The sequence below is a fragment of the Pygoscelis adeliae genome, unplaced genomic scaffold (assembly GCF_000699105.1).
Source record: "Pygoscelis adeliae isolate BGI_AS28 unplaced genomic scaffold, ASM69910v1 Scaffold168, whole genome shotgun sequence".
Lineage (NCBI taxonomy): Eukaryota > Metazoa > Chordata > Aves > Sphenisciformes > Spheniscidae > Pygoscelis > Pygoscelis adeliae.
The window spans coordinates 190,234-207,872 of NW_008825566.1; the positions used below are offsets into that span (position 1 = coordinate 190,234).

General features: G+C 36.7%; 1 protein-coding gene across 1 annotated transcript in view; it reads left to right on the forward strand.

Moving 5' to 3' along the window:
- Nucleotides 1-17,639, forward strand: part of NBAS (neuroblastoma amplified sequence) — a 209,704-nt gene that overhangs the window by 184,202 nt on the left and 7,863 nt on the right. Inside the window, exons 49-50 of the mRNA XM_009332472.1 lie at nucleotides 6,540-6,684; nucleotides 13,288-13,416. Of these exons, the coding sequence (XP_009330747.1) occupies nucleotides 6,540-6,684; nucleotides 13,288-13,416 (274 nt within the window). The remainder of the gene's footprint in view (nucleotides 1-6,539; nucleotides 6,685-13,287; nucleotides 13,417-17,639) is intronic.

Genomic DNA, 17,639 nt, shown 5'->3' on the forward strand with positions numbered 1-17,639 from the left:
AAACTCTCCTTTTTTTCCTGAGTCCCAGCAAGAGCTCCCCGTTCAGCCAGGCTGGTTGCCTTCCCCACCCGTTCTTCTTGCGGCGTACAGGGACAGCCTGCTCCTGCGCCTTGAAGACTTCCTTCTTGAAGATCGTCCAGCCTTCTTGGACCCCTTTGCCCTTCAGGACTGTCTCCCAAGGGACTCTCTCAACCAGTTTCCTGAACAGGCCAAAGTCCGCCCTCCAGAAGTCCATATACTGGAGTATATGGACCATATATTGGAGTCCAGATACTCCAATCCCTTCATTATCTTTGTGGCACTTTCCTGGACTCACTTCAGTATGTCCATGTTATTTTTGTACTGAGGAGCCCAGAAGTGGACTCCGCATTCCATACGTCTCACTAGTGCTGAGTAGAGGGGAAGGATCACCTCCCTCACCCTGCTGGCAACGTTCTTCTTGATGCAACCCAGGATGCTGTTGCCTTTCCTTGCTGCGAGGGTACATTGCTTACTCATGGTCACCTTGTCTATCAGGACCCCAGGTTGTTCTCTGCCAAGCTCCTTTCCAGCGGGTTGACTCTCAGCCTGTACTGGTGGTTATTCCTTCCCAAATAGGGAGTGGACTTCGGATTTCCCTTTGCTGAGTGTCATGTGGTTGATCTCTGACCACTCCTCCAGCCTGTTAAGGTACCACTGAATGGCAGCACAAGCATTTGGTGTATCAGCCACTCTCTCCCAGTTTTGTATCATCTGCAAACTTCCTGAAAGCGGACTCTGTCTGATGTTCATCCTGGTCCTCAATGAAGATGTTAGAGTATTGGCTTCAGTATAGACCCCTGGGGTCCACCAGTGGTCACTGGTCTCCAACTGGACTTTGTGCTACTTATCACAACCATTTGAGCTTGGCAGTTCAACCAATTTTCAGTCCGCCTCACTCTCCACTTACCTAGCCTTACATACATACTTCATCAGTTTGTCAATGAGGATGTTGTGGGAGATGGTGTCGAAAGCCTTGGTGAATGAATTCAAGGTACATAATATCAGCTGTCATCCACCAAGCCAGTCATTTCATCGTAGAAGGGTATCAGGTTGGTGAGGCATGATTTCCTCTTTTAAAGTCCACGCTGACGATTCTCAGTCTACTTCTTGTCCTTCATTTGCTTGTAAATGTTTCCAGGATTTGCTTCATCTTCTCGAGAACTGAGGTGAGGCTGACCAGCCTGTGTCATGAGACTTTATGCTAAGAACAAACCACAAATTTTATCCTGTGATTAGATTTTTTTTTTAAATTATTATTTATTTAATAATTTCTGTTATTACTGAAACTTCAGTGCCTCTCTTCACTGCTTTGACTTTGCCAGGAGGCTTTGGAAAGCCTTGGAGAAAATTGCCCCCTTCTCTTTCACTAGTAATAGCCACTTATGTTGGTTTCATGGAGAACTTCTGACTCTTACCATTCCCAAATGTGATCTACACTGCAGACTCCCAACTAGTTTTCAGAAGCTCCGCACTAAATTCACAGTCATTATCTCCAGGGAAATAAAGAGCAGTTCAGATTTGCCAGATTTTCTTGAGTTTGCCTGAAACTCTATACAACCAAAAAATGAAAAAAAAAATTAATTAGTGGAGCAAGCAATTGTGTTCATAGTATAGGAAACAATTTTTTTTTAGGTTTGTTTTTTGTTGGTTTGTTTTGTTTTGGTTTTTTTTTAAAGAGTGGTGGGCACAGGGCATGGTTGCCACCATTGTTTCATTCTTCAGTTCTCTCTGCTAGCTTGAAGGGTGGGAAAAATCATCGTCTGTTCTATTCCCTGCCTTAGCAGTGTTTTTCCTGGGGAGAAGACAATTGAGGCTGCATCTTGAAAGAAAGGACAGAGTTGTAGTTCTCCTTCTGCCTTCTTCCCTCCTTTTTTCTTGGTTCTTTTCTCAGTAGGAATGTTGCATCTCTGGTTTCTTTTATTACTTATTTATTTGAGTAAGTCAATGATGGTTCAGTTTTTCCCTTCCCTACTAAGAGTTATCCCAATAGAAAAATATGTCATAGCGGGACATTTTCGCTCCCTGGGGTCTTTCTGTGTTTATATTCCCATTGCTTTCCTTTTATTATTGCTTTTGTTTCCGTTACTAACAATTCTTGCAAGACTGATAATTATTTTATGAATCCTGTGTCAGCAGAAATACTCATTGTGGCTTGAAAGTCCTTCTTTGTAGCTCATTTCTAGTGCTTTCAAAAAACGTACATGATATTTTAATAATAGATCATAGTTATGAGTCCTGTTTGTAAATTATCTTTTCCTCCACTTAGTTGTATTGGCTTAGTCAAATATATTTTGGAGTTCTGGGGGGTTTTTTAGGGTGCTTTGGTTTTTTGTTCTGTTTTTTAACAAGTCTAAAGGACAAACATTGAGTACTTGTTATAAGCACTTAACCTAAATTTGAGTCTAGGCCATGTAATTACACATTTTATATAAAACTAAAATGTGTATTTCTTACTTTTGTCTACAGAAATAATATATTTGGTGTGCAGAAATGTTCTCAAATTTTGACTTTCATAATCAGTGTGCTGTTATTAAAATAAGTTTGAATGAACTAAAAACATCTGTTTTAACAGCTAATAGCACTCACAAAATGAAGTTCTGTCCTCATTCCACCCTCAATCCCACCACCTCAAGTATGATTGGTTTTAAAAAGTAAGGTACAGCTGTCTTTAGTATTCCTTGATATGTGACAGGATTAACTTCATAATTTCTTGTCAAGTAGATAGATTCCACACACACCCCCCCCCCACAACTGCCTCTTGTTATAATGTGCTGGGAATAGTTTACATTTCTTTTTTATTATTTTGAATTTTATTAATATGTATTACTTGACTTTGTAAATCCTGGAATTACTTATGCCAGTGAGGAAGCGGAGGCTGTGCTAAAGTAGGAGGCCCAGCAACAATCAAAAAAATCTTTGGTACTTTTCGCCTTCTTTATCTGAACCTTCTCTCCTCTCTCTCCCTGTTGTCATTGACGGTCGCTATCATACGCCCATCTCTGCATCTTTGGGAAGGCTACTGCAAGCGTGCTCTGCTCTGCTCTGGGGTCTTCTCCTCTTCTTGCATTGCTCATTCTTCCCTCTTCTGCCTCTGTTGCCTACTTCCATGTTAACAGCATTCAATTATGCTTACCAGCCTAGGGCTTTTTTATATATGTGTTCCTGAATTCGTGTTTCTGAAAAACCTACCTTGATGGCTGGGTTGGAGTAAGGAGCAGGAACTGTTTTGTTAGTGAGGTTTGCAACAATCTCTTTTTAAAGCAAGTTGTATTAAGAAATTCTTAAGCAAAGAGGAAAACCGCGAGCAGTTAAGCCAATTGTTTAGCCATATGTATTAAGATTTTTGTTTAGTCTTCACTTATTTTTTCCTCCTCTGCTTCAGAAAAGGGTCGTTGTTGCTAACTGGTTGTTTACTGCCAATGTAATGGTATGTGCAGGATCTGGGGAATTTAAGTCTGATTCATCTGAATATTTAGAATTTTGGTTTTCAGCCTAATAGTACATATCTAATACTTATAATCGAATATAAAGCTAGAAAATATAATTTACATTCTATAAAGGCTCAAAAGGAAGGAGAAATAAATGAACTGCAGTTTGGGGTTTTTTTTGGTAGCCTTTTATTTTTTTTTTAAGAATTTTTGTGACCTCTCTGTTAATGGTAAGTCTGTGCTTTTTAATGTTTTTTTGAGTTCTTGTATTTTAAAACACTCCAGTTAGAATAATGCTCATTTATTCATGTGCAAATATGATTCTCTTCATATCATAATATGCCATGTTGACTGTGAGGAAACAGAGGAGGTAGCTTGGTTGTTTCAGTCAGCACTCAAAACCATATACTTTCTAAAGTTCTATTTTCACACCCTTGTTATGCATGCATGCTTTTCCATCTAGGTGTCTTATATTCATATATCATTTTAAGCACTTCATAAAGATGTTTTTAAAAAAAATGATTGACAGTACCTGAAGCTCTGCAGTCCTTTGGAACTTGCTGCCTACACTCAAAAGGCATTTTTAATATTTATTTTAAATATTGATAAGGTGTTTTGGAACGCAAAAAGACCAGCTTTTAGCGACTCAATGCCTTAGTTCACCTTTCTTTTTTTAACTTAATCCAAAATTTTCCTCTTTTGGTTCTGGGCAAAAAAAATAATGCATTCATGCTGAGTTTTTGAAATAATGACTTTTTTCATGTTGAGAAATAACTTTTTTTTTAACCATAGTTGAACTAAGGTAAAATTCAGGAGAGAAAACAACTGAATTCTCCCTGTAGGTGTCAGATTTTGGGTTAATTGAATCTTGTTTTTATTTAGAGGTGGCAGATAATGGACAGTTGTTAATAGATCACACAAGTATTTGAAATAATTATAAGGAATTGTGTTGAGAAAAGCTTCATATATGTAAAGTATATATCTGATACTTTACTTTAAACAAACCTGCACATGGCAAGCCTTGTGGCCTTGCATCTTTCTGATTATTTCCAACTTCTGTGTTTTGTAGTGTGATTTTTGTTTTCTTTTTCTAATGGGAAATTCTTATAGGTTTTCTTAATGTACTCTGGAGGCAGCAGCTATAAAAATGGAAATTCAATATGACTCTCCGTGCCTCTAAGCAAGAGATGGATCACATAGCAGGAGCTATCAATTTAACCAGTGGCCAAGATGGAGTTGCAGGGGTGTTTTTTCTTCTCCTAACCTTACTGGGGGTTCATAGCTTAAGTGCATCGTGTTCTGCTTGTTGAACAAGCTGGCATCTTTGGGTTTGACCTGTCAGGTTGGAAGGAGAGGAGGAGCTCTGCTGTTCCCAGCCAAACGTGTGGCAGCTCTGTGCTCAGTGACTGAGACTGATGAAAGGCTCAATTAAATTGTCAGAAGGAATAAAGATGATGACTTCCATTTAGTTTGCGCTCAAAGTTACCCACTTCTAGTATCTCTGTCTGGTTTTCATGTTAGGATATAATGTCAGCTTCATGTGGAGCTGGTTTTATTTGTTTACAGTATATACTTTTGAAAGTGGAGGATGAGCAGGAAAGAGTATATTATATATATATATTTATATACTATATATGAAATAGTAGATATTGGTGATTGTCCTCTCCAGAGTTGTCAGACCTATTCCTTGATATATGCCAATCCAACAGACTCTCTTAACGGACTCCATTTACAGTGATATTAATGTGTTACTTTTAACAATAGCTGCTAAATAATATATTTGAGAAGCAGTGCTTTGACAGCACTTTACTACTACTTCCCACATGTGCTGGATGAGTATCTTAATTTACACTAAATTGTAAGACCAACCTGCCAGATTTGATCCTGTTATTATTATTTTTTCTTTTTTTCCTTCAAGCTAAAATGAAAAGTTTTGCACATCTTTGGGATGCTGATTAATGGCCAACGAGGTTGATGGGGTGATTTTTAAACCACCTTTTGTGCCCTCCTAAGTTTATGCACAGATGAACATAGTGGTTATGTTACTGTGGCTTAATATGATCATGATCTAAGCTGTGATTGTGCATGATTTTAGCCCATTGTAGATGAGAATTTAAATGCATTAACTTAATTCACATTAGGAAAATGGCAGTGTGGATGCGTTCCAGTGTTACACTTCATGCTATCACTTAAAAGCTCCAGTCTGCTACCCGTTTCTGTCAGCACACCCAGTTCTAGCAAGTACACCTATCACTAACAAAAGTAGCCAGGTATCTCCATTATCTCTAGCAAATAGCAGATGTAGGCCAAGAAATGTTCCAGCAACAAAACTCCATAGTAAACATTGCTTTTGCCATCATGTGTGATAAAATTTACTTGTATGTACTGTCTGCCGTTTGTTTAAGTCTGACTGTGTAATGGTGACACTGCATAAAGTTTTGAGTGGAATGAAAAGAGCATTTTAAATACATAAAACAAATGTATCTGCATCCATATCTACTAACAGACAAGTACAGATGCATGTACTTTCACTCTCCTACCCTGTTTGGGTGGGCTATAAAAAAAAGTTTATTTTAGTTTGTACTTGTTGGACCTGAAAATTAAAATATGAATCTTGGAAATATTTTCTCTGCTCAGAAGCAAGAGACAGATACTTGAGAGACAGATGCTGTTCGTATGTGATCAAAGCAAACAAAATTAGGAATGCTGGATTCCTGTCACCCCTCCCTCAATACCATTCTCCTTGGGAAATTAGCTGGTATAAAGCCAGGAGAAGCTGTTCCTATGCTATTCCAATTTGATCAATCTTTATCTGGTGCGTGATTCCTCAGGGATTATAACAGCATGTCATAATTCAGAATACTTTAAGCTTCTTCGTTGCATTGAAAGAACGATGGCATCAGGATAGTAGCTTGTCTCAAAACTTTTTCCTCTGTCTTTCATGAGATTATACTTTACTTCACAAAAAAAAAAAACCCAAACCACTCAACAAACAAAAAAAAAACCCCGACCTCCCCTCCCTGCTACAGAAAATGGCGGGGGGTGTATATTTGTATTCTATATACATCTCTGTTTTTTTTTTCTGGGCAGATCATGCACAGCTGATAATCCCTGGGTGAAACTGGGGACTGTTATGCTACACAGATGCCCACCCAAGGAAAAGGAGAACACAGGAAATGAAATTTTGAAAATCTGCCGTTCTTTGTATGAGACAAAGCACAAGCTCCCTGTTGAGGTAAGTTTTAACTTTGGGTATCATGGATATGAGTCTTGTTTTGGGGTCCCAACTACAAAAAAGACGTTGCCATACTCGATCAAGTCCTGTGGAGAGCTGACAAGATGATTAGGGGGCTGGAGCACAATAAATGCAGAGAGGCTGAGAGAATTTACTTCATTCTGTCTTAAGAAGAGATGGCTGAGGAAGATCATATTGCTGACTTTAAATATGTGGATGAGGAAGCACATAGAGGAGATGAAGCCAGCCTCTTCTCAGAGATGCTCAGTAGTAGGGCAAGAGGCAATAGAGACAAATTACATCATCAAAAACTCATTACATACAAGGAAAATGTTTTCACCATTAAAATGGTGAAACATTAGAATAAGTGGATGCCTAGAAGAGACATGGAGTCTCTGTCATTGGAGGCATTCAGAACTTGATTGAATCACGTCATGGGCAATTTGATCTTGTTGGACTTGCTTTGAGTAGGGACTAGTTGGATTAGCTGATCTTTAGAGGTCTGTTCCAGTGTAAATTATTCTTTGAAGTATTTATAGAAAGGCTTTAATAGCACATTGTCATTGACGTTAGTGTGGCAAAAGCTGTTAATTAAATAGTGAGTAATTTTCTCACTAATAAATGCATAAAGATTTAGTGAGGAATCTTTGAAAAATGTGTTGGTAATGAAAAAACCTAATATACAAGTAATTGCTTTGTAATAATTGTGGTGTTCTGTCTTACTTAACTATGTATGCATACTTCAATACAAGCATCTCAAGTATAAAATTACTGAAGTGTTTTGTACGTAAACATTGTATACTAATGAAGACAGATTTGAGAAATGCTTAATAAACTTCACACAACTTTAGAGTAGTCGTGCATATTTTTAGTAGGCTGATTTATCCCTTATAATCATCTTCACACAATCACAGTCTGTTACAGAAAACAGCTGATGTTCAGACTAGAAGCAGAATAGAAACAACACATTCTGTTTAAAATACAGACAGGTGGAGTGTGTTTTTTTTAAAATAGTCAGACTGATTTGAGTCAAGTTCAAAATCTGTGTAAAACATGGTTCTAGAAGGTGTCAGTAAGCTGATACGATAAATACATTTATTCATTCATTCATTCCACCACAAATTTTGGTGGAAGGCAGGTCTCCCTATCCCTGGGACTGGCGTAAGTATATGTAGCTTTTCTTTGCAAGGCGTTGAATGGCACGTCATAGCTTGTAAACTCATGATCTTACTCATGCACAGGAGTAGTCAAACTTTGTCAAAGTAGAATATTCTAATTCATCTCAGTGAACGAGGAAAACAAAGGCCACCAAGGGTCACCGTCATACAGCAGTCAGTTCACCAAGAGTTCTGCTGAAGAATGGGTCATGGTTTGCTCAACTCTTTTAATTGAGTAAACTTTTTCTTGAATTCCATAACAAGTCCTTATTTATACACAGTTTTGGTATTGGTTGGCAGCTTTGGCTGGAGGTGCCTGCCTTTTTTAATGGTACAGGATGTTGGAAGAGCCCTCTGTGTAGCAATAGGCGTGAATATACAGATACGGTATGAAGATATTTCACTCCTCAAACATAAAATAGCTTTACCAATGTAAAATACCTTTTTTTATGACTAGAATGCTGTACAGCAACAGGAGTTGCACTAAAATGTGTAATTGTACAGTTTCCTACAAACACAGGCTATATTGCTTTAAGTCTCTACATGGGAAAAGGGGGAATGACATGGATAAATTTAAGTAACTTATTTGTATGCACGGCTATGGTACTTAAGTGCACAAATTAGAGAGCTGAGATCTCATGGCTGAATAAGTTGAAAAGCTGATTACTGACAATTAACCTGTTTAGATGACTTCACATTTCAAGAAATACACTGATTAAGACGACAGACCTAGAATGATGGAATTCGAAAAACTGAGAGATCAATTTATCGCCATGAATAACATTTGCCATTCTGAAGTCCAAAGGTTGTGATGGAAAAAAACATTTAAATTCAAGTCATGATGGTCTAGAAGTTAGGAAAACTGTTTCTTTGGATGTAATCGGAAAGGTTTCTCTCTTCCTTTATTCCACCTCCTGCTGGTCTTTCTAGTTTTTTACAGCCAAGTTCTTTTTTTAATGTCTTTTGGGGAGTTGCATAGCTTTAATTTTTATATATGTGTGTGTGTGTGTGTGGTTTTTTTAATTTGCATTATTCAGTGGATAGATTTTTCCATTCCTCTTAGTTGAAATAAGCATTGTTTTATTTGCTTGAAATGCACATGCGTTTGGACTGTCTGACATATCCTGCACTGCTTGATTACTCTCTTTACAAAGGGGCAAATCCTTCTCCCCCCAGTAAGTGTTAAAGCATGACTCCTCTGAATATCTCATGTTTTTCTATCAACCTATGGGTCATTGTGTCAGTTAACATAAACACCTAAATGGGAGAATGCATCTAGTCTCTTATCTGTAATCACCCTGGGGTCCTAGTGGCAATAAGATGCTTATCTCCTAGAATAATAGCAGCCAGTTGGTCTCCTTTTTTCTATTTCTGTAGCTAGTTGTTCCCATTTTTTATATATGAGTTTACATTGTATGTTTTTCTTCATTCACAGTTGTCTCTGATCTTTTTTGTTCAGGTAATTTTGAATTTAAATGCTGCCCTTTGGTCTGCTTTCAGCCTCTCCGGACACAATACTGTTTGTACTCATTATCCAGCCCTTCAAGCCACCCATGAAAATACTGAATAATACTGGACCCAAAACAGACTCCTATGAAATCCATTTTATATGTTTCACTGGTGTTACAGTGAACCATTGATAGCTGCATAACTAGATAGAAGACAAAAGTTATCTTACAAAAGTTTCAGCTAAATCCAGATTTTGATTACCTCTCACAGGTAACATCATACCCCCGCTAAACGCAGCCTCTCCCCGCGGGCAGGCAGACACTCAAATGCTTTTGAGTGCTTATTGCAGAAAAGAAAGCTGCTTGTGTTGCTTTGAGAAGTGCTGTGGGTAGTGGCTTGCTGCTTAGGGTTGGATTTCCAATTGCTGTCCAGAGCAGCCGTGCAGTCATTTGTGGCAGACGTACGAGGAGGTGTTTGTACTATTTGGACAGTCTGCTTGGCAAGCTGTCCTGTTCCTTCCCGTGGGAAAAGGGATGGAGGCCACTCCAAGGGTTTGCAAGTTGGACCACGCTATCCTACACCTTATTTCCCTGGTGCCTCTGACAGTGTTTCGTGTCACATTTTCAGTGTTGCTAAACTTCAAGTATGCTGTAGTGATGGCCTTATTCTTAACTACAGAACCTGTTGCAGGGGCCTTTAGGAACATATTTCTGTACAATGTTTTTGTTTATTTTTTCATTGTATGTTTTCATGGACTGGGAGTGTCTGATAGAGCCATAATACTTTTCCCCTTGCGTGCCTGTTTTCTTCCATATCTAAAAGACAGAGTGTATTTCTCTTTTCCAGTCTGCTGTAACCTGTCATGTTCTCAAGGGTGATGTCTTGTTAACTTGATTTATTATTTCTTTAGGTGTTTTTGGGCTGAATTTTTCAGCCCCAGAAACATCTTCTTTTTTTTTTTTTTTATTTGAGACTGAATTTTCAGTGCTGAAGTCTCACCCATTATTATTGTCAACTATTAATTGTTCATTTGACTGACGACATCTAATAAGAATTAAAGCAAAAAAGATATTTAACACTTTGCTTTTTTTGGCTTTTTGTTACTGACTTTTTCGTATCAGTATGTCATTAATCATGATGTTGTATCATAAGTGTACCAGGAAAACAGAGGCAGTGCAGTCTTACTTTATAAAAGATATCAAGTGAAGAGGAGTTGATAAGAAGTACCCTTCTCCATAAACCACTAATGAGACTGGCATTAAAATAAAACACCCTGTTAGTATAGCTGCATTTTAAGAGGACGCTGAAAAATGAGAGGCAAAAGAGACAACCTGCAAAAATGAGTGCATAGTGAAAATATCTTGAAGTAGAAGACTGAAGGAGTGCAGTGTATTAACTTATCAGAGATCGAGAGGCAACTGATTTTATTCTGCAGATATTTTTACGTGGAACAGAAGCTAATAAAACTCTGTCTTGTTTTACAAAGAAAGGCGTAACAAGAACCAATTGAGTTTAATTTACACCATTTCAGTTTTTAGCATAAGGCATGATATTTTGACAGTAAGTAGAATGAATTGTTGGAATGTATACTTCTCCTTCAAGAGAGATGATGGATTTTGTAGGTAAGACTGGATATATCTGCTAGACAATCAGGCACAAAGTTAATCAAGTCATCTGACTGGTACCTACCTGAAATCTAATGACATTTGGCTTCAAAATCTGCTAGCGTAAGATAAACAGAAGTTGATTGGATAGCTAAGCATGTGTTTTCTTACGTGGAGGCCTTTATGCCTTTGTGATGAACAAAGCAGATTGTGTTAGAACATGTCCCATTAGAATGTGTAGCCAGTACTAGAGTATAATTGTGAAGCATCTAAGAAGAAAACAAAATGCTGGCATATCATCGGAGTTAAATGTTATTGCTTTGAAAATAGCGATGTTAATATCTGTATTACTGCATTTGCTTGCTGAGAGATAAAGTTTTTCTTTATTTTAAAGTGGCTGAGACAGCAAACTCTTATTCAACATCTGCATCTTTTCTCTCCCTGCCCTGTTGCTTTAAAAATGTGCAGTACCTAGTTACATTTTACAATTTGCTTAGTTTCCTTTTCTTCCTCTCACAACCCCAAAATATGATTTGAGGTTCTTTTAGAGAGCCTTTTTATAATATGGGTTATTTCTTACGATACTGCTTCTCCGTTTAGTTCTGAGATGCTTTCGGACAGAAAAAGCAAGCATGGTAAAATTGCTGTTTTGTTCAGGTTATGTATCTTACGACTCTCAGAATTTATTTTTCTGAACATAAGCTGCATTTATTGCCGTGGATACACCTTTTCAAGAAAAGGAGACAGGTAGTGTGAATCTCTAACTTTGCATTCATTAAATTTGCTGGTATAGCAGGCATACTGCTCAAAAGAAATACAATGGAATATGAAACTATCAGAAGTTTAATAAGCATACGACTCATCAGGCAAAGCTTAACGTTTTTATTTAATCTTCTTATTCCTTGATCCTGTATCATATCCTTCACCGAAAACATCATCTGTAGCAGTACAGAATACAAATTTAGAGGAACAAGTCTGGGCAAGAGAACAAGCCTTGCCTCAGTGACTCAGAGCTCAGTGTGATAGAATATATCCTTCTAGGCAGTGTTTCTTGAAGGTATAAATTTAGAAAAGACTGAGCAACATGCAGCCAGAGAGGTCCCTGTGCCAAGCAAGGCCAGGTGTCTCTGCAGTACGTTACAGTTGGAGCATTTAACATCTCTCCATCTTCAAATAGTTTTTAGGCTTTTAGGTTCACAGCTAATACCGTGCCGCTAAAAGTGCGGTTGCATTTTGGTCATCAAATTGTCACACTTGTCATTAAACTTCAACAGATGTAAAAAATAGACGATTTGCGTTCTCTCAATATTTAGCTGATGAGCTCCTTCGACAATTGCTCTTTAAATGTTGGAGTGAAACAGAGAGCACCTCTAAGACTTGGATACCATTTTCAAGGTGACTATCATACAATACACAGAGCACTTAGTGACAGTTGTCCTGGAATATGGGACATCTTTGACGGGCCTCACTGGGGAGTGGTTGTGGCAAATGACCAAAATTCTTGGAAATGACAAAAAGGGAAAGGGAAGTTACAATTTGATTTATAACATAATTTGTTAGTTGAAATACTTTTTGATGTATAAATGAATAAATCACTGCAATGTTGAAGAAAAACAAAACCACAAGTTACACGTAGGAGATTTTTATTTATTTATATATTTATATATCTATAATATATATTATTTATTATATTATATTAATAATATATATAAATATAATTTATGTATTTAACTAGAGGCCAAGGTAAAGATTTAGAAATGCACAGTAGGTTTGTTGTTTGTTTATTTTTAAGATACTTCTCTGGCCAGCTTCTTCTTACAGAAGGTTTATGACCCTAAACTTGTGCTATATTATAAAATATGAGAAATTAGATAAATGAGAAGTTAATTTGCTAAGCTTTAATTGTGTATAAAAATTTGTATAAAATTTGAAAAGATTTTGCAACAGAGCTTTAATGTCGAACTCTGGTATGTACTGTTTTTTCCTCTTTGTTTTGTTCCACTTTTATGATTGCAATAATTGAGTTACAGAAGTGTCACAGGTGTCTGTTAAGTTTCTTCCTGTGCTTTGCAGTATTTCAGTAAGCACAAATATATTAGTCCACAGAGAGCTGTGATTGCTCTGTTGATCTTTGAGTAAAACTCTGGGTTGTAATGGTGATTCAGTACCTGCCTTGTCTTAATATAACAAACATTGCACTCATAACCCTGTCTTCCACTTTTTTTTTTTAATTTGTCCTTTCAAGTTTCCGAAGAGTTATTTCCAACAGGGTGTTCATTTGTTTTAAAAGTTTGTTTTCATTTTGTATTTGACATAGAATTTTCATAAATTTTAGTGTGGATGATGATGTTATCTCCAGAGATCTCACCGAATGAGTTTACTTTTATTTTCAGTGTATAAAAGAATTATGTTTGCTGCTGCTTAACCAGTCCCTCCTGCTGCCATCCCTGAAACTGCTGGTAGAAAGCAAAGATCAAGATCTTCACGCTGTGGCACTGGAGCAGATAACAGCTGTTGCTAAGGTATGCGCAGGTGACTTAACCACCTTTCAGAGTTTGAGGTAATAAATTAGCTCTTTTATCTTCATATAGTAAGCAGAGGCTATTGAGACCCTTATCGTTATTAAGATTTTCCACAGCTGTTGTGTCCACAGTGAGCAGTAACTCAGGGCTAGTAAGATTTTATATATACTTGAGGTGATTAAAACTCATAGCACTTTCTTTAAATTATCTAGTATGCTATTTTAAGTCAGAGTGGTGGAACAGAAACTATTCTGTTATATTAAGTAGATTGTTATCTCTGTGTTTGTATTCTACCACTTTGGGGTTTTTTTAAGTGATAATAGTACATAAGATGAGTTAGCTTGTTTCTGACAAACTTGACAGTCTGTTCATATACATGTGGAGAGCTGTTATATCACTGTTTTTGTTGTAGAAAGGTTAAAATGCAAGATGGTATGTTTGAGGACTTTCATGCAATTCTAAACAGGTTTTATTTGATACTGCAAGCAAAGTTTCTGGAGAAAAAAACAAAATACTGTCTTTTTTGGACAAGAATGGAAAGACATTACTGTACGTTTTTCAATTCTTATATAAAGTTACATTACTCTTTTTTTTTTTCCCCTGTGTATTTGCTTCTCAGTTAAGAAGGAACACCTAAAAAGATGAAAGCTAGTCTCCTAGACAAAAGCATTATATTATCTTTTATCTCTTTTTCTGAAAACTGAGGTGGGTTTAAAACTTCTTCAAGCTCTTAATTGAACTTGTGCATGTACAACCTGACTTTCCTGGATTTTGTTAGCTATGGTCTACGATCTAGCACTCTACCACAAAAGAGAAGGGAGGTATTGTCTCAGACCTTTATATGAAAGGGAATGGCTTTCCTGTCTGACTGCATTGAACGTTTCCAGAATTACAATATTTACGTAGAAAAACCACTTCTCTAATATTTCCAAATTCTGCACCATATCTTAGGGAGCTCTTGGTTGTGTATTACAATATAAAATAATAATTGATGGTAAATTTCCCGTATGCTACTTCAAAATGAAATTGTCCATATGGAAACAGAAATGGAACTGTGTATATCTCCTTAAAATAAGCATCCACAAAACACAAAAGCTTTAAAAATGTGATTTGTAGGAATTCAGACTGAATTATAACTTTTTTCTGAGACACACAAAGTAGGTGAACATTCCCTCATTTCTTCAGGAGCCTTCTAGGGCAGGCCCTCTGCTCTAGTTATATTAATTGCAACAAATTTTTCAGATTCCTTGGTTGCAACAAACGGTGCAAGCCTATCCCCTACTTTCACACCATCCTCTGTTCCCTAGGAATGATGTTCTGCATCCTGCTCTTCCCAGGATTCTCCCTGAAGTCTCTCCTCCTCACTTACTCCCCCTCATGTGCTGTGTCTTTCCTTCTTATGCTGCACATTGTATTCCAGAAGCTTTCTCTTTTTGCATCCATTGGAAAGCTTGAGAAGGGATTTATCTCCTTCCCCTTCAGGAGGACTCCAGAACACGGCGGTAAAGACCAGTCAGAGAAGCAATAGACCTGGAAGCATAGGCTTCATCTCAGATGTGGCTAATTTTCCTTCAAAGGGACTTAGTTACCAAAATGGATGAAGCACCAGCTTTTTTAATCTGTTCTCTATGAACATTTAAAATGGTTGCGTGGAAGGTGGCAGGGCATATGATATGTAATACACATCTGCTTGCATCAAAATTCCAATGTCATAGTTAGCATCCAGTATGAATTTGGAGTATTTCCTAGTTGAGTTTGGCATTCTAAGCAAAGAACGACAGGTTTTTATGAAGGTGTTCCTATTCCCTTTTCCTTCCACAAATAAACCACAAATTTTCTGAATTTTCCACAAAATGTAATTTTATAAATATTAACCACTAAAACAACAGTAGATTATCTTTAGTATATTAATAGTTTTCTTTCAGCACCTGCAACTTTAGATTTTGTGTCTGCAAAGCAAGGCCGTTTTGTAACTGTTTTTAAACAAGATGATCTCATAGAAAAGCAATCGGGGATCTGATATATGCATGCACTTTCTCATCTATATGTTCATATTAACCTTTTAAATTAACAAAACCTTTTTTATTAACAGATGAAAGCTGCTGTGACTAGCTCTGAAGCTTGCCAGCAGGAATTTGTGTCCAAGTATATTTTATTTAACTATTTTTAAAGCACAGTGCTGTGCAGTAGCACTTTGTGAATGGCTGCTAATTGCATTGCTCTCTTAACTGGCCTTTTCTTTCTAGTGTGCTATGGCTTTCAATTTTCTACACTCTAGGTTGATTACATAATATTGAAGTTTTAGGGCCAGGTAACATTATCTTCTTACATGCTTTTTTAATATAAAGCACTTTGTACACCTGTGCATGCCTAAAATAATATTCTTTTTGGCCTTCTTATGCAGGAGGCAGCTTGATAAGCTGTTTCTAGTTTTTCCTTCTAAATTCAATATTCATTTGAACACATAGTTCTGTAAGAGTGCTGCATAACCTAGACATTTCAAAGCATTTAGTTTTGGTCTAATGTTTTGTTTTAAGTCAATGAAAATTTAACTGTTGGCTTCATTACATCAGCCATGGAGTTTATCCAGTACCTTGAACGTGACATTCCACTGCTAATGTTAGAAAAGCAACTAGTACAGAAGAGTGCCATGCTAAATTTAAAAGCTGTTCTTCTATTGTTTAGAAAGTATCTCTTACTCCTTGTTTTATATGCATCTCTTATGATTACATTAGTTGGTATTTTACTGAAAGTGCATATATTGCTTAGCTATGTCAATGTTGTTTATTCAGTATAATTTTGTATGTGTACTTTTTGCTTTTTAAAAACAGTATTCGGACTGTTAATGCTTTTTGTAGAATTCTTAATGAATTTTTCATAGGAAGCCCATTTCTGCTTACATTAAACAGGAAAAGGACAAATAACATCTAGCAAAGGGAAATCATAGCTATTGATTCCCTGACATAGTGCTAACACAGCTCACAAACATAGCTGTGAGAAAAATACAGCACTTGCTTGCTGATACGATGTATTAGTTAGCCATTTGTTGTATGTTCCTGACAGCTTTATGGATGTTTACAGTTAAGGATGATGCTGAAGTGCTGATACTAGGAATTGTATAGCTTTTGCCTGTAATAAAACAACCAAGATTTTGTGTAAGCTTTTTTGAAATTGCAGACCTCTCTTTTTATTGTGTATCTTTTTATAAACTGCCACTTGTCTTTTTTGGATAACAGAAATAACTATTCTTACTCTGTGTTGCGTGGTGTGTGAATAATTTTAAAAATCAGTTTACTTGAATAAGCCTATTATTGCCAATAGGACTCAGAGTTTGCCTTAAGAGTCAGATTTGAGAATGCTTTCAGTGTTGTCTGTTCACTTGGTTATCTTTCAAAGATTAAGACTGATTTTTATACTTCTGACAGAGCAAGTAAATATTCTATTACCTGTTGGTAGTTACATTGTTTAAACAGCCAACAAATGGGAGTTAATATAATCAGTGCAAATACTTCTTCAACCAAGGCTTTAATAGAAACTAGAACTAGAAAATGCTTTTAGTTAATCTAAAATAATACCTTAACTCAGTTTACATAATATACTTAAAATGATGAAGTACTGAGGCTACCTTTGCAACATGATTTATTGAAAAATGTATATATGAAGAATCATGAAGAATGTGTGAAATAATGCAATTTCCAGTTGTCTTCAGTGTCTTCTGCCATTTATGGCTATTTACTTGGTGTGGCTTACCTTTTAAAAGAAATCTTGTTAAATTATGTTTATATAAGCTAACAGTGATTATAGTAAAATATCTCTAGTTTAGTTTTGTAGGGTTTTTTAATATCTCTTTGTTTTCTTCTTCCCTTATTTTTTTGTCCTATAGCTATAGACTCCATTCAAGAATAAAATGAAAAGCATTTTTACCTCCAGTAGTAGTGGAGAGCTAATACTCTGGGAAATAGCAGGTTCAGTTCTTTTCTGCTGTTACATCAGCAGCAGCTCTTATCTTTCCATTAGTATCCATATTTCATAACAGATGGACATTATAATGCATAAGTTATGAATGAAATATTGCCTATTGCTAATACCAGAACCTCTAGACACCTGCACAAACAATGCTGACAGGGAATTGCCCAGACCCTGACTTGCCCTTTAGTTAGGCAAAAGATACCACCTGACCTGCTCTTGCCTATCCGAAATTCTCACTACAGGAGATTTTCTGC